At 43.6% G+C, this 25,772-nt stretch overlaps 1 protein-coding gene across 3 annotated transcripts in view; it reads left to right on the top strand.

The window, feature by feature from the left end:
• The window catches only part of LOC127423494 (protein shisa-6-like), a 125,940-nt gene extending 103,534 nt beyond the window's left edge, over positions 1–22,406 (top strand). The window contains exons 6-9 of one of the 3 annotated variants that reach the window (XM_051667842.1): positions 2,384–2,446; positions 5,789–5,809; positions 10,388–10,540; positions 20,589–22,406. In XM_051667842.1, the coding sequence (XP_051523802.1) occupies positions 2,384–2,446; positions 5,789–5,809; positions 10,388–10,540; positions 20,589–21,421 (1,070 nt within the window). In that variant the 3' untranslated portion in view covers positions 21,422–22,406. The remainder of the gene's footprint in view (positions 1–2,383; positions 2,447–5,788; positions 5,810–10,387; positions 10,541–20,588) is intronic. The other 2 variants (XM_051667843.1, XM_051667844.1) reach the window with 2 other exon arrangements.
• Positions 22,407–25,772: the final 3,366 nt, after the last annotated feature.

Raw genomic sequence — 25,772 nt, 5'->3', positions numbered from 1 at the left:
TCATACAGATAGGTGTCAGCAGCTTCAGTTAATGTTCACATCAACCATTAGAATGGGGAAAAAATTTAAACTCAGTGATATCGACCGTGGCATGATTGTTGGTGCTATACTGTTTTGAGTATTTCTGTAACTGCTGATCTCCAGGGATTTTCATGCACAACAGTCTCTAGAGTTTACTCAGAATGGTGCCAAAAACAAAAAACATCCAGTGAGCGGCAGTCCTGCGGACAGAAACGCCTTGTTGATGAGAGAGATCAACGGAGAATGGCCAGATTGTTTAGAGCTGACAGAAGGCTACAGTAACTCAGATAACCACTATGTACAATTGTAGTGAGCAGAATAGCATCTCAGAATGCACAATATGTCAAACCTTGATGTTGCTACAACAGCAGAAGACTACATTGGGTTCCACTTCTGTCACCCAAAAACAGAAAGCTGAGGCTGCAGTGGGAACAGGCTCACTAAAACTGGACAGTTAAAGACTGGAAAAACATAGGCTGGTCTGATGAATCACAATTTCTGCTGAGGCACACAGATGGTAGGCCCACACACAATAAATCGAACATGGTACCCATCATGTACTATGCAATTTTTTCAGACTTCGACTTTCCCAAAAATGTCCTAAAAAACTAGCGCCAACTAGCACCAACTCAGCCAGACTGAATCGGGGCTTAAATCGGCATTAAGGTTATGTAATGTAATCCAGCCTTAAATCTATATTGTTATACAGTGAACAGACTAAAATGCATCATAGTGATTGGGTAGAAGCTTCTTTGTCTTGCCAAATAACAGCAACGATTGACTCATTCTGTAGAAACAGGGGTCTTAACTCATCTGAGCTTCATGACAGATGTAAATGGATGGCAGACAAGTAAAGCATTGATTAGGCAATACAAAAAGTGGCTTTAGAAAGCAATATTTGGTTTATTTCCATATTATTGAACATAACCATATCATTGGTCTACTAGTCACTCTAATGCATTTTTAAACAGGCACAACAGCAGATATCCAGATGAGCATTACGCTGTGCTCCCTCAAGTGTTTACCCATTTATCATGGGCACTTCATGATTCCATCTTTGCCAGCTCAGAATAGCTGCCATTCATCATTGCTCACCACAACATGGTCCTCACGCAAGATGCTGTGGTAGTCTATCTCATCCTCTGCACAAGCCACGCACCGACTGCCATGAGCCCAGCACATCCCATCACAAAGCAATTCACTGCCAAATGCATCTGTCTCCTGCAGTGTCAAAACACAAGTCACACACACATGCACACACACAGACTCACACTCTCTCACAACAGACTTGATGACAGATGACATAGCAGCTTCGGTCCTGTAACAGACGTCCTGAAAGTAGGAAAAATATAAATGTCAGCTGGTGAACGAGTCCCAACATGGACTTTTCAATTACATGCTTGATGATGATGATGAACTCTGTAAATTTTGTGACGTGAATGTGTCGAACTAATGCTTATTGTCATATGTAGTAAATGCAGATGCTTATTGCTGCAAGATACAATTGGATCCTTCCATTTAGTAAATAATAACATTCAGGGGCGAATTCACTAAAGAGTTGTGCCACTTTTGCACACAGTAAATTTAGCCAAATCATGCATCCTATTCACTAATCACTCGCAATTTAACCAGTCATTTGTAATATGTAAATTAGGCTTATTATAGATTGTGCCTTATTCACAAAAGTCAGCACAATTGCCTGCTGCTATTGATGTTGTGTTATTACTACCTACAGACATGAGTCTGTAGATGGAATTTAGTTTTTAAGATATGTTTTTTAAATTATATTTAATTTACATGATGTAGAGACCTGTATCTAGATGAGTAATGAAGTCATGCAATCTTTTGCCATTTTAAGGAGCCAGTTCAGGGTATCTGGATCACAGTGGTGGATAGGGATGGGCAGATCGATCCCAAGTATCGATACTTCCAATACTGACTGTATTTTATACTGTTGTATAAAGAATATATTGATTCTAAAGTTGTTGTCTTTTTAATGTGTTTTTATCATGTTTGCCCTGTTACCTGATTTACCTTTAGCAAGCTGGACGATAAAGATACGCAGACAGCATGTGCGAATAAACAATTCTGTCAGCAGGGCACAAGTGGTTCTTCATGCATTCCCTCTTTGTTCTTTGCAGCTGTGTTGATCTCTTTTTCTATTGTACATGCACTGTGTGTTGCAGATGGTTGTTTACCATATGCTTTATGTATGTTGTAACATTTTACTAATAATGTGATCCCTTCTTGCCAGAGGCCATTTCTTCCATAGAAGCAATAACGCTCTGGATTGTAGTACATAGTTGATCGTGATTATGTTTGTTTTGTAACCAAATCAGACTTGTCATTGCTTTTTCTGCAGGAGCGCATCAACATAACTTCAACCATCTTGGTCTCAGCAGCCCAACTCGAACACCTAAAAATGGTAAGAATCAGGTTCTTCATCTAGCAGCGTAATTTTACGGGAATAATCCTATTGTAGAGTGATTTTCACTGGTTTGCTGGTTTGGTGTTCACTTGCCTACAATAGTGATTGGTTCTTTGAACAAATCAATGGAATTGTCCATCTTCATTACCATCACCACTAGGAAAAACACTGATGACCTTGATTTGAGTTAATGTTGTGGAGAGAAAACAATTTAAACCTAGTGTCAAATGTGACAAAGACAAATGCAGTGAACTACTGTGCCTTCTTAGGCTATTGTGACATGTCAAAGCTTACAAGTCTGACACTCGGAGCACCAAGTTGTATTTTTAAGACCTGAAATGAGACCAGTTCTTCAAAGAACTTTATGTATCACACCGTCTGTGTTTCAAAGACTCCTTTGACACCATCTGTTCAATCTGTTTGTGTATCAAAATTGGCATTAAAGCCCATTCTTTCTAAAGACTACAAATAAATTGCAATATGAATTGAATGTTTCTCTTCATGGTTATACATCTAACATTACTCTAAAAGTGGGTAGAAAAAAAGATACACTGTCAACTTAAAACAAAGTTAATCCTTTCTTTTGGTTGTAGTACACCAAGCTTGTTGTCTTTATAATATCTTTATAATATCATACCTACTGTTTTTCTCAAACAGTGTAAATGGGTCTTTATACATGAAAATATATAGCTGCCTTCATATTTTAGGAAGGGGTCCCTCAGAAAGGTCATCATATTTGGGGGTCCTTGGCATCAAAATGTTTGAAAACCCCTGATCTAACCTATCATTTATATCCCCACAATATAATTTTCAAGGTGTCACACAGTGAAACAAGGGCTTGTGCTGGTTGTTCATGCCCCAGATTAATCTTTTAGCTGATGTTGTTCTAATGTGGGGGCTAGAGAGTTTCATACCAGTGAGCTGCAACTGTTCAGCTTGTTAGCACTGATTAAATCACAGCCTTTGGTGAAGCACTTCAGTGTGACTTGGGTTGGGGGAGGATGAGAGTATAAAGATTAGATCTGTACCAATCTGTATTCATATAACAGAGCCTGTTATTGCATTCACACACAGAAGCCAATTTTTTGCATGAAAATTTATTATCTTCCCATATTTTCATGATTTATGACTTTACACATATATTTCTCTGTGTGGTCTGAAGCATACCAGGGTCAGATTCGCTTGTAACCTGTTTTTTTTTTTTTTTTTTTTTTCACCTAGGCCAAATCTTTAGACCTAATTTATGCCTGGTTTTAACATTTGTTTCAGGCAATTCAATCACAATTGGACAGTGCTAAGTACAGATGTAAACAGAGACCAATTCATCCGATCACTTATACCACATCTGGTTTGCCTGATATAATCATGCAATGAAACAGATTATATGAAGTATGCACATCTGAAGTACAGCTAATATACAGTAGGAGCCTGACTAAAATAACAATGAACATGTTTACATGCACACAATACTGATAAATACTAAAAAACTGTTTATTGAAAAAATCTGACAGCGCAAGAAAACCACATTTACATGAGACTTGAAAAAATTGGGTTATTCTCTGCTTTTGATGTCAAACATAAACAGGCATGCACACATTTCTTGCGCACATTGGATAAGCCGGTAAGAATCGACCTATGTCAATTGGTTTTTGCAAAAAACATTTATGACGTTACCGCCACTGGCTTTTAAAGCATAATCGGTGTAAGATCCCACATGTAAATGCATTCAGTGAGCATTCCACTTGACGTGTCACATTTGTGGTGAGATTAAAAGTTGGAAAATTACTTCGAAGTAACACTGCTTTTTTTTGCTCTGTTTTTTTTACATTTTTACACTTTATCAAAATGCAGTAACACACTTATGGTTTAAAAATTCTGTCAACATTAACTCATCATTAACTGAAGTTGTTTCAAACCTGTATGACTTTTTTCTTCCATTGATCACAAATGGAGTGATTTTGCAGAATTCAGCGCTGCTCTTTTATTCCATACAATGAAGGTGAATGGTGACTGAGGCTGTCAGTCTCTCAGTCAACATCTCCTTTTGTGTTCCATGAAAGAAAGTAATCAGCCTGATTTCATGAAATTTACGTGACAACGGCAGCATTTTTTACAAACCAAAACTATGTGCTTCATTACATGTTTGGCTGCAGTTTCCCAGTGATATGTCCAGTGGGGGGCACCACAAGCGAGTGAAATTGAGTGAAATCTCAAATATTCATGAAAAGGTGAATATTAGATGGTTGTTTTAATGAGTAAAACATACATCCCTAACCTAAAACTTTAGCCTAAACCTAACCAGTAGTGTCCTAAAAGATAAATGAGAGGTGAACAAAACAGACATCCTTACCCTTAACCAACTTAAGCCTAACAATAGTGTTTTAAAGGAAATTTGACATAAAAAACACATTTACTGAAGCAATCATGTCATTTTGTGTAGCTTCTGTGGCACTTTCATTTCAATCGTCCTTGGCTGGGCTCGAGGTTCAAGTCCAAAGCCAAACACACTATCAGGTGAGCTAGAGCGGAAGCTATTCATGTTGGAATATGTGTGTAAATGTGGGTGGGTCTGTAATACAAGCATTAAAATGTATCGTTTTTCAAATATTGCATTAGAGTAAAAGTGTTTCGATATCATAACATTACAGGGTGTGAGTAATAATGTGAAAAATAAGTGTTTATAAAGTCATTGTTTATAAAGTCATAATAAGCCATTGTACCCATGATTTGTGTGAAAGTGAATAAAACACACAGCGCCTCTAGTGTTAATTTCACCAGGAAACTGCAGCTAAACGTAGGAAACGGAACATAAAACTCAGTTTGCAAAAATTTAGTTATAGTAATGTTCATTCTATGAAATTAGTTTGAAATAAATTCATAAGGAATTAGAACAACATGTGGGTGAGTAAACGATTCCATAAGTTTACATTTTGGGTCGCCAAGTACGATCACAAGAAGTCATCAGGTTTAAACGCCGATTTGTCGCACCTGATCACTTGTGATTGGATCACCCAAAATGGATGTTAATACCAGGTGTAAAAAGGATTTTAGTGTCCAATCAGGGATTCATCCCCTGAAGAGCTTACCAACTTAACAACTACTGCTGCAATATCACCATACTCAGTGGTACTTACATGCTAGTGGTGCAATATATGAGCTTTTCTATAAAAAAAAAAAAAAACAACAACCCAAAATGCCATATCAAAACCAATATATCATCATCACAATAACACTGTGTTAAAAAACAAAATAGTGACTCCCCCCAGTTTTATTTACAGTGATTGCTTTCTCGGCATAGTGCTGTTATTGAATTGTGTTCTTTTTCCTTGAACTGACCAGCTCACAGATCTCTAAGGCATGGTAAGTTACAGTATATTCACAATCATAATTAACTCTTCCACCTCCTCCTTCAAATAAAAATGAATGTTTTCCATATACACCACAGACAAACTAAACCCCATGGCATGTACTGAGCAAGTGCAAAATGGAGTAACTGTTGTTGTATAAACACTGCTCGTCCTTGTTATCTACCCCACTGCAAGCACCCCACTAAACCCACCCACCCATCAGCTCCCTGGAGTGTTGTTGCATCCTAGCCCTATTCTGCTGCAGTAGTCACTGCCCTATTTTTAACCAGGGCTTGATCCTCGCCTGCCCTGCCCGCTTCTCCCCTTCAGTCTGACCAGGCTCAGGCTGGCGTGACGGGCATACTACCCACAGGGACGAGGGGGCAGGGGGCCGACGGCCTGCACTCCTCCCACGCCCACATCACTTCACATCAGTCACCAAACTAGGGTCAAGTGTTATCGATGAGATGGCTGATAGAATGCGATTGGTCAGGGCATGATCGAGCCACTGTGACACTGTGATGCTTTGACTCTTTTCATGGAATTGTTCACCCAAAAATAAAAATGCTGTCATTATTTAATCACGCACAGTACTTACTCTCTAAGAGGTATGCTGTTGTTTTTTTCTGTGGAAAACAAAAGAAGAAATTTTTGAGGAATCATTAAGCAGCTCTTGACAAGCAATAACATGATTACACAGGAAAACATTTTGCTTCCGATAGCTCATTACCCAGAAAATGACCCCAAACTGCCAAATTACTGACAAGTGGCATCCCCCGTTGGACATTTTTGCATCATATCAAAGTCTTTCTAGCAAGTCAGTCCACAGTCGGGCATCTTTGTAATGCTCTCAGGAGGCTATTTCCAGTCAAGCCAGTGCTGCTCCTATCTACCTGAATGGGGCAACAACAAATCTCCAAAATGGTTGGTCAAGATTATGATAAAAGAACAGATTTCAAATCAGCAGTAAATCTGACAACACTGGAATCATAAATTGCATTCTTTATCTCAGATTACACTTAAAAAACACAAGTTTCCCGACTTGTATAGCTAATGCACATGCACATGCACATTCTCGAGTTGATTGACAGGCAAAGTCTTTTTCTAAAAGGTGATTGATCTTTAATCTGTAAGGCGGGACCTTCCTTTCTACATCCGTTGACCGTTGGGTGTTCCCATTTCTCCCATTCATTTTAATAGAAGTGGCCCATCTCTGCTAAATAGTCTCTTATCATATCCAGTGTTATCACATTTCCTATTGCGCAAGCAACCTCCAAGACACTGGTTTTAGTCCTATGGGAACCAGGAAGTAATCGTGTTCACATAAACAATGCTGAGCGAGATTCAGAGGTTGCATTTTCACTCTAAAATGTGATTTTTACTCCATATTATATTTTTATTTTTACTGTATTACATCATTAACATCTAAAAATAAAACTCGCTTTTGGCACCACTCTGTGGACTTTTCAATTGGAAACTGGAGCTCACACATGCCTATACGTTCAACAACACTTCCAGCTTTGGCCACTGTGAGGCAGTGATTAAAATTGTAAAAAAGCACAGACCGATTTCAACAGAAAAACATTCAAGCTACTGCTGCCAAATTTACAGTGTGACCAGTCTGCATACAATGAAAGCTGATAGTGAAAAAGAAAACAAAACATGAAAGCACCATTAAAGTAGTCCATATGGCTTGTGCCCTACATTTATAGTCTTAGTCTCACGACAGGTTTCGAAGGTGACGAACAGACTGAAATTGAAGTCGTTATATAGCTAAAGTTTATGTGTAGCCAGAAGTGTTGGGAGGGTTACTTTACAAATGTAAATCGTTACAAATACTGATTACTAAGTGAAAATGTAATCAGTAACATAATCTAATTAACACAATAAGAAATTAATGTAATCAGATTACTTTTCATTACCTCAAGGTCACATATAAATAAGGTAAAAAAACTATATGATCTTGAAGACCTTTATTTATGCTTTTTAGATGCTATGCTAATAATGTTATGAGTAATGTAGCTATTATTATATATAAGAAAGTAAAAAAGAAAAAGAAAAAAATTGACAATGCCTCCTTTAATAAGAAAACAGAATATAGTAGAATATAATGTAGAACAACTCAGTATTTCTAAACAAATCAAGTGAGTCCTCTATCTGCTAAAGAAAATACAGAAAAAGAAAATGGCTTCTTTTCTCATCAGGCAAATACAGTTAGAACAGATGCATTGAATTATGCCTTGATTAACATCAAAGTCTGACAGGATATACCTCAGATTTAAAAACACTGCAAAGTTTAATTCTGCCATGTATTGCAGTTAGCATGTAGACTAATTGGCACCATTCATTAACTTCCGACTGTTCAATAGATAGATTGCAGGCTATCTTCATCATCATCATCACTATTATTAATACATTGCCTTCAGTGTCTTTCCTCTGCTTGCTCATGATCCACAGTCCTACATCCCCAGCTGACATTTTTGGGTTATTCTATGTTTATGTTGAGGATAAGGATGTATGAGTATTTTAATGATTTTTTTAAAGTAACTTTTAAATTATTATTTTTTTTTTTTTTTACAATAAAAAAAAAAACAAAAAAAAAAAACATTCGTGTCACAGTACTGGCAGCTGTTCCTGCTCTGGCGAACTATCAGGGGGAACCTAAAAACTAATTTTAGCTAACCTACTGTAGCTAATGTGATTTCCGTGTAGGTTTTACCTTCAAATTCTTCTTTAAATTATATGTCAGGTCTTTGGAAAATGACAGCATCTTCACAGCTGGAAGGCATAAATTGTACTGAACTGTAATGTTTTTTCCCTTTTCTTCTTTGAAGAGACAATAATGTCAAAATTTCCACTAAAATAATAACATTTTTTCCAGTGGCCATCATGATAAAGCAGCCCTTTAATGGCTTGACCTCGTTTGCCGAGAGCACAGTGGTGATGTGAGGTGTTATTTGCGCATGAGACAGTAAGTGACTGACATGAGTCACGAGAAAAACAAAAACAAAAGAGATGTCAGGTGCGCATCTGATCATCTGTACCACTCTAAATTATGCAGTGGTCTATTTCATTTTATGTCAGGAGGATCTTTAGTTTCTTTTTTTATAAATGACAAATTCTAATCCTGCTAGAAATCCCAATTTTCACAAAATGTAACTGTAATCTGATTAGTTTGCTTTTTTCTGTTGGATTACAGTTACACTTTTTTTTTGTATCCTGATTGCATAACACCGTTATAAGTATTCCATTACTCCCCAAGCCTGATAGCCCACATAAAAAAATATTTAAAAAATGGCGGATTGACGCCAACCAATCACGGACACCTAATTTTTAATTTCTGGATGCAAACAAGGGAATAATGACTTAAATTTCTGTTCTTTACACAAACCTGTAACAAATGGCTTCAGAAGACTTGGCAATATATCACACGAGTCATATGGACTAATTTTATGATACTTTTATGGTGCTTTTTGTCATCTTGGTCACTATGAACTGACATTGTCTGGTAGAGGTCTGTACGGGCCTTAAAGAGACCTTGTTGCCCAGCCCTACCTGGCCCGAACGATACCATCAGATTTTAAGCCTGAACCCAACCTAAACCCGAAATCGCTCACTGTTTTTATAAATTCTTCTCCTAGCAAGTACTGTTGCAATAGGCTGTATTTTATGTTAGCATCATAGACAACATTCTTAACAGTGTTGTAACTGTAAACACACAAAGTTTTAACAAGAATGGCAGCCCCTCAGCACGCTAGAGCAGAAGGAAAAAAAAAACATTGCCCTACCGTTTAACAAGCTTTGAAACTCTGCTTGGTGCAGAACAATCTGGAATAATATGAAACAATGTAACAGTCCCCTCTATGCAGCCTGAACATGTTCAGAACGTTGCATCTTTGTGACACCCACTCTAAAAACAATCTAGACGCAGCACAATGAATTAAACAAAGCAGGTGTCTCCACATGTGTTTTTGAAAACTTGAAGTTCTTTTTAATTTGGCATTGTGTCTAAAAATGTGCCGGTCCTGCACGAGATGCTGAAGAAACAGCGAGATGCGGTGCAACAGTCAAAGACATTTATCCAGCATGTGTTTGCATAGGAAAACAATGGGAAAACAGAGCAGACCTGCGCAAAAACATGTTCGGGGTGAACTAACTCGTCCTTTCACGCATGTCTGTGAGTGAGAGTGCGTGCGCCTGTTTATTTTTTCACTAATAACAAACCCAAACTCGACCTAAACCCGAAGTCCTACTTGAAAAACTGACACGAACCCGGCCCAAAACCCGATGGGTTCTCGGGTCCTGACGGGACCAGGTTGGGTTGCAGACCTCTATTGTCTAACAAGAGCTGTGTAATGATTAATCAAAAGTTTCAACTTTAATTGCCACTTAACCCCGGTACGGAAGTTCCCTACTGTCCCTCTACACAGCAATGTCCTGGTGACATTACAAAATGCAAATGTGTACACAAAATCGTATGAGATTGAAATTAAATGTCAAATAATTCCATTTTACAGTGGAAATGTTTGAGATGTATCATTTTGACGTTGCCTAGTTAAAGATTAGATGGTTTCTTTTGTTTTGTTTGCAGAGAGCACACGAATGAACAACATCCTCACGTCACAGACCGAGCCGTACGATCTGTCCTTCTCTCGATCCTTCCAGAGTCTCTCCCACCTCCCCCCTTCTTACGAATCTGCCGTGAAAGCTGATCTCAACAAATACTCCTCACTCAAGAGACTAAGTATGTGCCAGTCTAATGTCCTCAGCTCTGCTAAGCATGATCTTTCTATAGGGGTTTCAATGCCTACTGGGGAGATGAGACCCTTCATGTCATCTCATCAGAATTGTTGGTATTCTTCCTCAACAGGCAGCGATTACCTGCTATCACCGTTCCATTCTGAATCTGATATCCCTGAGCAAAGCTTGCTCATGGCCTTAGCCCTATTGTATTGATTCAGTTAGTGTTTTTTTTTTTTTTTTTGGCTGTGTAATAAAGTCTGAGCTCATTATATTCTCTAAGTGAAGAGTAAATTCCCCTAAGGGTTGTGTAATTGCGTAAGAAATGCCCTAGATCACTCCTGGCCCCGAACCCAAGCAAGGGCTGGAAAATTGACAGGCCTGCTCATCTACAAATCCTCTGCATCCGCCGAGCTTCCACCAGCTAAAAACATGCAATCATACACTAAACTATTCATGGCACTAGACCCTCCTTAAAATTGTCCTGCAGCAGTGCCTCCCTCGTAGCTCAGCTATGCCTCTGAAGCAAGTTATTTGTAGTAGGGAATAGCCAAAAGGCTTAGCTGTTTCTTTTGGAGCTTCAGTGGTGTTTTGCACTGACATATCTAGTTGGATGCAGCCAGCAGGGAAGAACTAAGCGCTGTGCCCGTTTTAGTGTGGTAGATTTGGCTCTTGGTTCCTATTTATAAAATGATCATCATTTTCACATATTTATTTTACTAATATCCCCTTCAAAAGGAGACTCCTTTATGGAGAAAGATTAATTTAATCTGTAATCACCATAAACAGATTATGTGCCATTAATTTCCCCAAATAACAGTGTTCATCCTCACACAGAGCGAGAGATAAATGGTGCTATTTTGCTCTTTTATCTTCTAACAAACTGCATCTAATCCCCTCAAGAGACGTCATTTCTGATGTCCCACAAATAAGACTGCCATTTCCTCAGGCTCTGAATTATTGTGCAGTTTCTTGCAAACCTCTTACAAGGGTCTCATCATGGTTATTTGATTAATTCTCACTTAAAGAAAGATTTGTGGCTGTAATTTTGTTTGATACACTGCTTTATTGCATTCCACAATGATACACTTCATATCATTGGGCTCTAAATGTGTGGAGAAATTTATCAAGTGTAACTGAGATCTCAAGGACATCGGCTCATCCAGAATGTATTCATTACACCTCTGAGCAAAGGATAATTTAATTATTTCCAGTTCTACTCATGCAGTTAGTTACAGTGCAGTCAGTTACTGTCCTGACTAAATGTGTTTGTATCCTGACATCCTCAAGTAGTGGTGTGTGATGAATTTCTTTGACAAACAAAAGTCTCTCTGATTATATTATGGTAGCCTAATATAGATTTATAATATATTAACTCTTTAAAAATAAAAGTAGACCAGTGGTTCCCAACCCTGTTCCTGGAGGCCCCCCAACACAGCACATTTCGTTTATGTCTCTTTTCTGACACACCCAATTCAGGTCTTGGAGTCTCCACTAATGAGCAGATGAGTTGAATAAGTTGTGTTTGATTAGGGAGATATCCAAAATGTGTAGTGTTGGGGGCCTCCAGGAACAGGGTTGGGAAACACTGAACTAGACTATATGCACTACAGTTTAAAGTCAATGTGAAACACCATTCGCAACCCACTTTACTTCCATTACAGTTAGGGATGTGCCCAAAGCTGAATACCTTAGTAATGAACAGTGCTTGAAGTGTCAACCAGAGCAGCTCTTGTCTGGAAGAGTATGTGAAATGCTTCTCAAGCGATCTGATGCACGCGCCCAGCAGATGCTCGCGACAGACTCCCGTGAAAATATAAACGAACAAATTAAAGTCCATTTTAATTTAACGATCATGTAATGAAAATGTTGCTGGTAATAACGGGTTCTTTAACACAGTGTTAATGGCACACAGTAACACAGAGGAGGAGACACACACTTACTCTGTTTCTGTGGAGTGACAAAATGATGAAACAAAATCTCAAAGGTTTTGCTTCATTAGAAATAAAGACTCGTGGGTTTAATCAAAGAGCATTAAAATAACATATGAAAGTGAAAAAATTAGGACAGAAATATTTTACTCTTGCATGATATAATATAATATAAATATAATAACAATTTATATTATATATTAAGTATTTACAAATATTTTGATATTTAAAACGTCATGGTTACTGGTGTAACCTCCGTTCCCTGATGGAGGGAACGAGACGTTGGTGTCGATGTAGTGACACTAGGGGTCACTCTTGGGAGCCCGAGACACCTCTGGTCTTTGATAAAAGGCCAATGAAAATTGGCGAGTGGTATTTGCATGCCACTCCCCCGAACATACGGGTATAAAAGGAGCTGGTATGCAACCACTCATTCAGGTTTTACGCTGAGGAGCCGATATAAGGTCCGGCCATTTCAGCGGGTAGTTCAGCGTTGTGGCAGGAGGGACCAACGTCTCGTTCCCTCCATCAGGGAACGGAGGTTACACCAGTAACCATGACGTTCCCTATCTGTCACTCACTCGACGTTGGTGTCGATGTAGTGACACTAGGGGTCCCTATACAAAACGCCACAAGGCTGAACTGTGTTACATGAACTGGCGGTGTGTGGTGGGCAGACTTGCTGTGTGCCTCATAGCCAGCACACCAGGTCAACACGTAACCTCCCCCAACACAGTTATCCAGAGTGTCGAACGGCCCTTTTTGGGGACAAGTTGACTACCCAAAGATAGAGACGGGCTTAACCCAGTCGTGGCCTCTTTTCCCCTTCTCTTTTTCCACTCCCTAAAAAAAGAAGGGGGATTGTCCGACTGGGCCGCCAGGTCTAGTCGGGGGGTGTCCCTCTCAAGGGGAGGACACCGCGGAGACCACACCTCACCCCAGAGAGGGGGGGGATATTTAAGTGGAAAAATACGTCACATGGTCTTTCCAACCATGTGGAGAGCCTTCAAGGTAGATCCTGCCCAATGGGGGAGGAGGTACTACAACATGGAGACTGGGGCAGAGGGGCTCTGCCCAAGGAAGACGCAGTTTGCCAGCAGGGAAATGAATTAGTGGAAGATATAGATCACATGGGGTTAGCCTTACAGGGAACCGCCACATGCGGAGCACCTACCCCAGAACCGGGCTCTTAGTTAGTGCGTGTACTGGGCCGGCAGTGAGTCTCTCCGAAAACTCGACTGCCACAGGGCTCGGAGGAAGTCAACCAGGGAACAACTTTTGTGAACACTACTGGGAATTAACAGCACATGTCTTCAGCTCAAAAGGAGGTGGAAGGCGCTATGTGCAAGCGATACACCCGGCCGGCTATCCAGGGCTTATCCACTTAGGTTGCGTGCCACTACCTGGGACGAAACTGGTTCCACCCGGAGGTTGTAGAACCTTGCAAAGGTGTTGGGTGTTGCCCAGCCCGCTGCTCTACAAATGTCTGTTAGAGAGGCACCACTGGCCAGGGCCCAAGAAGCCGCTACACCACGGAAAGAATGGGCTCGTAGCCCTACCAGGGGCGGCATGTCTTGGGCGAGATATGCCATAGATATGGCATCAACAAGCCAGTGGGCGATCCTCTGCTTGGAGACAGCGCTTCCTTTCCGCTGTGCACCAAAGCAGACAAAGAGCTGCTCAGAGAGTCTAAAGCTCTGCGTGCGATCCAAATAGATGCGCAAAGCACGCACCAGACACAGCAACGCTAGGGCTGGGTCTGCCTCCTCCTGGGACAGCGCTTGCAGGTTCACCACCTGGTCCTTAAAAGGAGTGGTGGGAACCTTGGGCACATAGCCCGGTCGGGGTCTCAGGATCACATGAGAATAGCCCGGACCAAACTCCAGGCATGTTTCGCTGACAGAGAACGCTTGCAGGTCACCTACCCTCTTGACGGAAGTGAGCGCAGTCAGGAGGGCAGTCTTCAGGGAGAGTACCTTAAGCTCGACTGACTGCAAAGGCTCAAAGGGGGCTCTCTGTAGGCCCTGAAGAACTACGGAGAGATCCCATGAGGGAACGAGGGGCGGTCTGGAGGGGTTCAGTCTCCTAGTGCCTCTTAGGAACCTGATGATCAGGTCCTGCTTCCCTAAGGACTTACCGTCAACTGCGTCATGGTGTGCTGCCATGGCAGCAACGTACACCTTCAAGGTGGAAGGGGACACGCCCCGCCCTGGTCCCTTTCTTCCCGGAAGTGCATGAGGAGCTGACAAGATCGTGGGGGGCATCTTTTACTGCCCGGTCCCGATCTTTCAGCTCCCCACTCTCACTACCCTCGATGGTGGGGCGGCCAAGGGGTATTCGGTGATCCCCCAGGTGGATAAGGCGCTCGCGGTGGATTTGTGCCCACAGGGCACCACCACCTGGCACAGGCACCCGAAGCTCCCATCCAGGGCCTGTAGGTTTACGTCGTCCCTGACGGCTAAGGCCTATGGTGCCGCTGGACAAGCCACCTCCGCCCTGCACGCCATGGCTCTCCTGTAAGTTCGCCAAGGCGCTAAAAGAGCTGCACGAGGGTAGTTCTGATCCAGGATTGATGCAGGAACTGCGCTCAGCGACCGACTTCACTCTCCGGGCGACAAAGGTCACGGCGCGGTCTCTCTGGCAGGCGATGTACACCCTGGTGGTCCAGGAGCGCCACCTTTGGCTCAATCTGGTCGAGATGAGAGAGGCCGACAAGGCACAGTTCCTTGACGCCCCCATCTCCCAGGTTGGCCTATTCGGCGACACCGTCGAGGACTTTGCCCAGCAGTTCTCGCCGGTGAAGCAGCAGATGGAGGCCATTAAACACATCCTGCCCAAGCACGGATCAAGACCCCGCACCCTGTCTGCTCGTCGCCAAGGGCATCCTCCTGCAGCAACAGCACCGGCTCCGCCGCAGCCCACCCTGTGGCCCGGCCCCGGTGTGGAGCCCACCGCAGGAAGCAGATGCCACCCGTCTCATGGCCAGCCGCCAAAAACCCTAGGAAGGCTTCGAAGCGCCCATGAGACGGTTGACCCAGGGACGAGCAGATCTGCTTCTACGGAGCTGGTAGACAGACTACTCCATCCCCCGGTGGAGGGCTGGGAGGAGAATCTTTTGTTTCATATTTCGCCGCATGCCCAAGAGGCTGAGATACCCAAAACTTCAACAAAAGAGTGGTTTCCTTGTTCTCTGGGTCACATGTCAGGTGCACACGGCCGTCGTCACGACCGCGTCCACTGTCCCATTTCGGCTGGTTTGGCGCTCCAGCAGTGGACTCCCCGCTCCTGCGTGCCCATCTGTGGCACAAACGACGATGTTCCTCCTCCCCCCTCCTCGACCAATCTTATGGTGGGTATCAGGAGCCAGGTAAGTGCTTCGATGTCCCTGGACTCGGCCACGGGCATTGAGCCCCCACGATGTGGCACCTCAGGCGCCGCCCGGCCACAAGGCCCCACCCGCCGGTACGTCTGACGTGATTATCCCCTTGGTCCCCTTTGCCCGGAGTTTGGACACGTGGCTTGCGCTTTCCAACCTGTCGCGATGGCTGACCCAGACCGTCCTACTCGGCTACACGATTCAGTTCGCCAGGCGCCCGCCCAGGTTCAACGCCGTCCGCTTCACCTCGGTGAAGGGCGAGAGCGCCACTACCTTGCGTGCGGAGATCGCGACCCTTCTGCGCAAGGGCACGATAGAGCCTGTCCCTCCAGCCGAGATGAAGAAAGGGTTTTACAGCCCTTCATCATACCGAAGAAAGGCGGTGGGTTGTGGCTAATCTTGGACCTGCGAGTTCTGAACCGTGCCTTGCACAGACTCCCATTCAAGATGCTGATGCAAAAACGCATTTTAGCGAGCGTCCGGCATCAAGATTGGTTCGCGGCGGTAGACCTGAAGGACGCGTACTTCCATGTCTTGATTTTACCTTGACACAGACCCTTCCTGCGGTATGATTTAGAGGGCCGGGCGTACCAGTACAAGGTCCTCCCCTTTGGCCTGTCCTTGTCCCCTCGCGTCTTCACGAAGGTCGCCCTTTCCCCGCTAAGGGAAGTGGTCATCCGCATACTCAACTACCTCGACAACTGGCTGATCCTAGCTCACTCTCGAGAGTAACTGTTCACACACAGGGACCTGGTGCTCAGGCACCTCAGCCGTCTAGGGCTTCGGGTCAACTGGGAAAAGAGCAAGCTCTCCCCGGTTCAGAGCATCTCTTTTCTCGGCTTGGAGTTGGACTCAGTCTTGATGACTGCATGCCTCACGAACGAGCGTGCACAGTCTGTGCTGAAGGTGTTCAGACAGAAGACAGCAGTTCCACTGAAACTTTTTCAGAGGCTCCTGGGGAATATTGCATCCTCTACAGTTGCCACACCGCTCGGGTTGATGCATATGAGACTGCTTCAGCACTGGCTTCAGACTCGAGTTCCGAGATGGGCATGGCACTGCGGGACACATCGCATGGTCGTCATGCCAATCTGTCGCCGCATCTTCAGCCCTTGGAACGACCTAGAATTTTTACGGGCAGGGGTTCCCCTAGAGCAGGTCTCCAGGTGCATCATGGTTACGACAGATGCCTCCAAGACGGGCTGGGGCACTGTATGCAATGGGCACACAGCCGCCGGCTCCTGGACTGGCCCGTGGCTGCATTGGCACATCAACTGCCTCGAGTTGTTGGCAGTACTGCTTGCACTGCGGAGGTTTTGGACGTTTATCCAGGGCAAGCACATGTTGGTCCGGATGGACAATATGGCGACGGTAGCGTACATCAACCGTCAAGGCGGTCTACACTCCCGTTGCATGTCACAAATCGCCCGCCGTCTCCTCCTCTGGAGTCAGCAGCACCTCAAGTTGCTACGAGCCACTCACATCCCGGGCGACCGCAACACCGCAGCAGACTCAACCCCCAGGCAGTCCAGCTGATCTGGAGTCGATTCGGTCGAGCACAGGTAGACCTGTTTGCTTCCTGGGAATCCTCCCACTGCCCGCTTTGGTACGCCCTGACCGAGGCACCCCCTCCGTATAGACACGCTGGCACACAGCTGACCCCCTGGACTATGCAAATATGCATTTCCCCCAGTGAGCCTACTTGCACAGACCCTGTGCAAGGTTAGGGAGGATGAGGAGCAGGTCATCCTAGTAGCACCCTACTGGCCCACCCATACGTGGTTCTCGGACCTCACGCTCCTTGCGACAGCCCCCACCCTGGCGAATCCCCCTGAGGATGGACCTTCTTTCTCAGGGACGGGGCACCACCTGGCACCCACGACCAGACCTCTGGAATCTCCATGTCTGGCCCTTGGACGGGACCTGGCAGACCTAAGTGGCCTACCACCCACAGTGGTAGAAACGATCACTCAGGCTAGGGCTCCCTCTACGAGGCGCCTGTATGCTTTGAAGTGGCGTCTGTTCACTAAGTGGTGTTCTTCCCGACGCGAAGACCCCCAGAGATGCACAGTCAGATCGGTGCTTTCCTTCCTGCAGGAGAGGCTGGAGGGGTGGCTGTCCCCCTCCACCTTGAAGGTGTATGTAGCCACTATAGCGGCACACCACGACACAGTGGACGGTAAGTCCTTAGGGAAGCATGACTTGATCATCAGGTTCCTGAGAGGCACTAGGAGGTTGAATCCCTCCAGACCGCATCTCATCCCCTCATGGGATCTCTCTGTAGTCCTTCAGGGTCTATGGGGAGCCCCCTTCGAGCCCCTGGAGTCAGCTGAGCTTAAGGCACTCTCTTTGAAGACTGCCCTCCTGACTGCGCTCACTTCCATCAAGAGGGCAGGGGACCTGCAGGAGTTCTCTGTCAGCGAAACGTGCCTGGATTTCAGTCCGGGCTACTATCACGTGATCCTGAGACCCCGACCAGGCTATGTGCCCAAGGTTCCCACAACCCCGTTTAGGGATCAGGTGGTGAACCTGCAAGCGCTGTCCCAGGAGGAGGCAGACACAGCTTTGGCGTTGCTGTGTCCGGTGCGTGCTTTACGCATCTATTTGGATCGCACGCAGAGCTTTAGAAGCTCCGAGCAGCTCTTGTCTGCATTGCTGGACAGCAGAAAGGAAGCGCTGTCTCCAAACAGAGGATCGCCCACTGGGTCATTGATGCCATCATGATGGCATATCACGCTCAAGACGTGCCGCCCCCCATGGTGCTACGAGCCCACTCTACTAGGAGTGTAGCGGCCTCCTGGGCCCTGACCAGTGGCGCCACATTGGCAGACATCTGCAGAGCAGATTGCTGGGTGACACCCAACACCTTTGCGAGGTTCTTTAATCTCCGGGTTGAGCCTGTTTCGTCCTGTGTGTTGTCAGGTCCAAACAGGTAATTTCCGGGACAGCTGGCCGGGTGTACCACTTGTGTATAGCGCCTTTCCCCTCCCATGAGGTGAAGCTGTGAGCCTTTGACTCCCAGTCGTGTTCACAAGTTGTGATCCCTGATGACTTTCTTCCTTAGCCCTGTGGCAGACGAGTTTGCAGAGAAATTTGCTGCCGGCCAAGTACATGTGCTAACTAAGCCCTGTACTAGGGTAGGTGCTCCACATGTGCTGGTTCTCCATAGGTGACCCCATGTGATATATCTTCCGCTAAATCATTTCTCTGTCAGTAAACTGCGTCTTCCTTGGGCAGAGGCCCCTCTGCCCCCGGTTACCATGCTTGTAGAAACTCCTCCCCCCTCGGGTAGGACCTACCATGCGACTTCTCCACATGACATACTTCCGACAAGACTCAGTAAGACCATGTAACGTATTTCCACTCGAAATACCCCCCCTACTCTGGGCAGGGGTGTGGTCTCCGTGGTGTCTTCCTCTTGGGAGTTACACCCCCTAACGTAGACATTTATGGCCCCCAGTCGGTTAACAAATTCCACTCTTTCTGGGGAGAAAAAAAGAGGAAAAAGGCCACGGCTTGGATAGCCTGTCCCTATTTGTTGGGCAATCGACTTGTTCCCGAAGGACCGTTCGACGCTCATAAGAGTGTTGGGGGAGGTTATGTGATGGCCTGGTGCGCTGGCTACGAGGCATACAGCGGTCTGCCCGTCTCGCACCGCCAGTCCACGTAACACAGTTCAGCTAGTTGTGGCGTTTTGTTTAGGGACCCCTAGTGTCACTACATCAACACAACATCTTGTTCCCTCCATCAGGGAATGGAGGTTATGAAAGTAACCAGGACGTTTTAAGCACCAACTAAATGGCAATGATAAAGATTTAATGGAAAGATGGAAACTCCTCAAACAAAGCCATTACACAGCCTCGGATGATCTGGAATACAGTGCACAAATAGAGGATTACATTTATTATCGTTGTTTGGTGCTTTTCTCAATATTTGAACTTCAGCCTTCAGCTTGGAAATTCTGAAAACTTCCTTTGTGTCCCAAGGAAATAAAAAAAATAAAAATAAAAAAATGATAAAGCAATGAGTAAATAATTACAGAATTTTCAATTTATTTCATTTTAAATTGTAGCCTTCGGTAAAGCATTGAAATCGGATCAAATATGAATACAGATCAAGCCAAGGACGACAATTTCAGGTTGCAGGCAAAAAGTTCCTTTAATGATGTATCATGTGTGTTGTCCATAATCTGGCATATTTCCATTTGAAACAGGATATTCAACTAGACAAAATGGAGGATGGGACTTCATCCATAAGAAATTGATTGGGTCATGAAAAGCGAGTGTTACATACTGTACTAAAAAGTAGCCAAGTAGTTGGAGGGGAGGGGTTGAAATGTAAGAGGAATAGATGACATCATCTGAAAAGGAAAGTCATTTCAAAGGTGAAGACATTTAATTTTCATAAATGATTAAACAGATGGTTTTTTTTTTGTTGGTTTTTTTGGCACAGTAAGACCACAATAACGTGCATTTTTCTGCTAAAAAGTCCAGTATTCCTGGTCACTATTGTGTTTTGGATGCTGGCTTCATCTGAAAGCCCATGCTGGTTGACCAGCGTTTTTGCTGCAACAACAGAGTTATGATGGTTAACCAGCTAAACCAGCACAAACCAAATTTTGGTGTAGGTCTAAGAATTCATACTGGTCTCAGATGGAGGTTTTAGTGAGGTATGATTTTAAATTTTCATTCCATGTTGACTTAATACTGACTTAATACTCTGCAACTTGCTTATGCTCTTTACAGCGGATAAGGACATGGATGACTACTATAGCAGGAAGAGGCATCTTCCAGACCTAGCGGCTCGAGAAACCCTTCCCTTGCACATGATAAAGACAAACCAAGAGTCCCAGAGCAGTCAGCAGGTCCAGCAACAGCAGCAAAAACAGCAGCAACAACAACCGCCCCGCCAGCGTCCCCGCAGAGTTCAGAGAGCCATGTCCCAGGACCGCGTGTTGTCCCCTGAGCGCAGCTACGCAAACGACTACGCCATGACCTCCTACAGCATGTCCCCTTACGGGGGACGAATCCTCTCCGACGAGCAACTCCTCTCTGCTGAGCGCCTGCGTTCCCATGAACGGCTTGTCTCCCAAGACCGCCTCCACTCACAAGACCGCCATTATTCCCAGGACCGCATCCACACGCAAGACCGATTGATGTCACAGGAACGCCACCATTCTCAGGAACGTCTCCATTCCCAAGAACGCCTTTACTCACAAGACCTACTCTACTCGCAAGACCGCCTGCACTCCCAGGATCCGCTTATCTCTCCCGACAAGATGATGTCCATCAAACGCTCCGGGTTCCTCAGCGAAAAGTCCATGTCCAGAGCTATATCCCACACGGACGTGTTCATGCCCACCACGCCCATCCTGGATCGGTACAAGATGACAAAAATGCACTCCCATCCCAGTGCCTCAAACAACACCACACAGAACACTTTAACCATGAACCAGACAGCCTCCAAGAGGCAGGCTTTTGCCTCGCGTCGCACGCAGACGGTGGAGCAGCTCCACTACATTCCACAACAACATCACCATCACTACCGTACAGGGAGCAAGACTGAAGTAACTGTTTAACCACTCAGAAGCCTCCAGGAATAATTGAACCACAATCTCAAGCTACAACAGCAGTGTTCAAGAGCTGTCTCAAATACAATTCTTTTCTGCAGCTCTTCAGTAACTGTCCCAGCACCAGCTACTCTAAAGTTATTACTGAGACAATTCTGTATGCATACCCATTTATATGTGTTTGTAGATCACAAAAAAAGGATGGACACATAGAGAACACAGATTCTGCATTCATAAGGGCTTTGCATGGTGACTCACAAAGACCGACAAATGACATCACATCAGAAGATGTGAAAGAACGATATGGACATGGAACAAAACTGTATAATTTATATATATATATATATATACATATATAAATATAAATACTGTTTGTACTTCCAGTCCTAGTCAATAGCTTTAGGAGTTCTTATAATGTTCGCACTTCTATTGGTGCCGCTACAAAAATGTTCCATTTCAACAACGAAGTGGTTTTGTGGGTTAAAAAGCACAATCAAGTAACAGTTGCATTTTGTTCTGTTTCATTCATTTGTTTGGTTGGTGATGGCTAGCACATATCAGTTTGTTTTTTAAATTAATGGCCAATTATTTTGCAAAGATGATTGTAAATAAGCTCTTTTAGCCACAGTAAATGGACAAGTCTGTTCTGGTCGGCATTTGTTTTATTGTAGTTTGATTTAGAGTGATTCAAGAGTTCAGAATTATAGATGACCCACTAACCCAGTGTTGGACAATTTAAAGTAATATGATACTGTGTGTGTCTTTTCAAATGTGTTTGTAGAATGAGAACTGGGTGAATGTTGTTGAAAAAAAAATGACAAAACTGTTGATATCTGGCTGTAGACTGTGTTGCAGTGACTCACAAGACAAAATGAGTATATTATGCTTGTTGTTGTAGTTTCAAATAAACCATCCTTATTTTTCTAAACATGAAAATGTACATGGAAAAAAGTATATTATGTGCCTCAAACTACATTAAACATTGAAATATTTAAGATCTTCAGTAAATGCTCCATGATATACACAGTACTATAACATTCAAGGCACAGAAAAGAGCAGAGTCAGAAGATAAGATAAACCCATGAAGTATAAGAAAAAAGCCATTTTACAGTGGAAGAGCTTTGCCTTTTTAAAGAACACATATCTACTTAGCCATGTATATTTTGCCATGTTCCTCTTTAGGGTTTCAAAATTTGCCAAAAAAAAATTGGTATTTGGAAATATTTTTTCAAATGCACGAATGGCTTTGCATTATATATATCTACGTATATCTATATATGTATATCTATCTATCTATCTATCTATCTATCTATCTATATATATATATATATATATATATATATATATATATATATATATAATCAAACCAATGGCATTTATTTTTAAAAGTAACATATTACAAACACATTTTGAACACTTCCTGGCTGTCAAATGTTAGTGGAACATGTCCATATAGTTAATGTGATGAACTACACCTGTGGTTCCTCTGCAAGGACACCTGTGTTAACTTGAGAGAAAATGACTTCATACATCCACTAAAAATAATCTTGAGATGCTTTTTTAACCAGCTAGTTAAAATGCAACCAAAAGTGAAGATATATTTCTGAAAAAAAGGTCAAGCCTAATTTGTTTGCAAATGCCACTTGTTTTGATATTTTGTACCTTTAGATTGTCTACACCGGACATGTCGAAACGAACGTTCTCTACCGTTTTGGCCACTTACACACTAGGGAAAGCTCAGATGGAGCGTTTGACGCACAGGACTGTGGAAGGTCAGTTTGGAAGGTGGTGAGTACCAAAAAGGGTAGAGGCGGTCATGGATAGAGTTGGTTATTTAAAATATATATTTTTGACAATGTACCAGCAAACACTGAAACCCTTCACCAGGCTCTCTCCACAATTACTAACTTTTTAGCCTGACAAAGAAAGATAATAGAAGACAGGGAATGAATACACTGCATTTTATAGTTTGTCCACCATGTTTTTTCGATTTGATAGCGCAACTAGTCCCGCCTCTCAAGATTCCCATTGGTCAACAGATGCGTACAGCAGAGTGCGTTGGAGCAAAAGTTGAAATGTTCTCATTTTCTTGGTCGCATGACAAAGCTTCACTATCGGAAACCCGTGCGTTTTCCCTCTCTGTCTTTCTGACGCGCCATCCCCTTTGAAATCAATGCATTTGCAGCATTGTCTGATGCAGCATAACTCTAGTGTGTAGGTGCCCTTATTTGTGTTGTTGGCAGTAGTAGCGCCAGCGCGTGCAGCGCAAAATGGAATGGGACACCTGTTTACTGGACGCTTCCAATGTAGACAGAATCACTGATTAAGGGCGCCTACACACTAGAGTTTATGCTGCATCAGAGCCGTCCACGTGATGTAAAAGAAAACGGGACTCATAGGACCAGGCGTCCTTCTTCCACTGCTCCATGGTCCAGTTCCGATGCTCACGTGCCCATTGTAGGGGATTTTGACAGTGGACAGTGGTCAACATGGGCACTCTGACTGGTCTGCAGCTACCCAGCCCCATACGCAGCAGGGTGCGATGCATTGTGTGTTGTGACACATTCCTCCCGTAAACATCATTACAATTTTCTGTGACTTGTGCCACAATAGACCTTCTGTCAGTTCAGACCAGACGGGATAGCTTTCGTTGCCCTTGCGCTTCGATGAGCCTTGGGCGCCCAACACCCTTTTGCCAGATTGTGGTTTGTCCCTCCTCGGACCACTGTCGGTAGGTACGCACCACTGCTGACCAGGAGCACCCTGTATGCCTTGCCGTTTCAGAGATGCTCTGACCCAGTTGTCTGGCCATAACAATTTCGACCATGTCAAAGTCACTCAGGTCTTTACTCCTGCCCATTTCTCCTGCATTTAACACGTTGACTACGAGAATTGATTGTTCGCTCACCATCTAATCTACCCAGACCTTGACATGTGGCCTTGTTAGGAGATTATCAACATTATACGCTTCACCGGTTATGATCATACTGTTTTGGCTCATCGATGTATATGACGGCCTTGCCTGGATGTTTCAGGAGAACAGTTATTCACTTTTCACATACAGGCCCTATTTAGAAATTATGCTGTATTTTAAATTTGGTAAAACTTGTCTAAGAGAGAGAAAAAATGCAATTGCATTACACCTCAAAATCAGAGCAGCAGGACAGCTCTCATGCAGAGAATGAAAAGGCCAGTGTATCTGAAAACTAACCATGTTTTTTTGTACATGTAAATTAATACCTGCTGCTTGCATACCAGCCAGCACTGCCACAACCTTCTTTAAATTCATTGAACTTCAGGGGTGAAAATCCAATTCTCACACACAAACAAAGCCTTTTGCATTTACAATCCTTATTTGCTAAAGCTTTAGGGGTTAGACAGACTCATATCTCAGTTCCTACACTTTTTCCCCCACCACTTCTTCCCTATCAGCATTTAGATGAAAATATGACACTTAAATTAAATGGAGTCTGTGTAGCAGATTGGTTCAAGTGCTGGTAGTAAAACTAGAAGCATGATGCGAGCTAAAGCTCTAACTGTGTGCAAATGACTGCTGACTTAAACATCGGTTCAATATAAAATAATGAAAAGCTCTCTGGGTCTCCACTTCTGAGAGCAATGTCTTGTTCAGCCAAAACGCAATGTTTCATGTTAAAAACTGTATCCTGCAAAGGTTGAGGTATAAGGCAAGCTCTCCACAGGAATTTGGAACATAATTAATTAATAATTTACTGGCTGCCTGTCAGAACGTCCAAAGACAAGAGATCGCTTTTTATCTATGGTAGATGGAAAATTGGTTCTTGAATAATGCATTTCTGCCTGTACAACATACTGAAAATACAAACTTTTGACATATACTTAAAGACTTTCATATGCTGCATTTCTAAAGCTTTTATAGAGACAACAGAAGTGGCTCCAAGCAGTTTCATTAAGTTAAGAGTATGCTCTTGTCTCAAATTACCATATTTCAGTGAAGGAATGCTACAATTCTCTGGAAATTTGCATGCAGCCTGTTTTAATATTACATTTACTGCACCAATGCTGGGCTCTAACATAAGTCATTTCTCAAGACTGACCTGTAGCCTAGCAACCAACATTTCCCAAGGAAAATTATTAAAGCTATCTTCTTTACATTCTGAGCAGGAGCCTTTGATAGATTTTTGCATTAGCCTGACACTTTGCCAACTGCATGTACCCAGCAGCAGAGGTGGGTAGTAACACGCTACATTTATTCCATTACATTCACTTGAGTACATTACTTTTAGAGTAGATTTAAAAGTGGGTACTTTTTGGGGCCTGGGTAGCTCAGTGAGTAAAGACGCTGGCTATCACCCCTGGAGTCACGAGTTAGAATCCAGGG

Source organism: Myxocyprinus asiaticus, chromosome 32, assembly GCF_019703515.2.
Source record: "Myxocyprinus asiaticus isolate MX2 ecotype Aquarium Trade chromosome 32, UBuf_Myxa_2, whole genome shotgun sequence".
NCBI classification, from domain to species: Eukaryota; Metazoa; Chordata; class Actinopteri; order Cypriniformes; family Catostomidae; genus Myxocyprinus; species Myxocyprinus asiaticus.
Note: the sequence above shows the minus strand (reverse complement) of the source record. Positions and strands in the feature narration are given on the sequence as shown.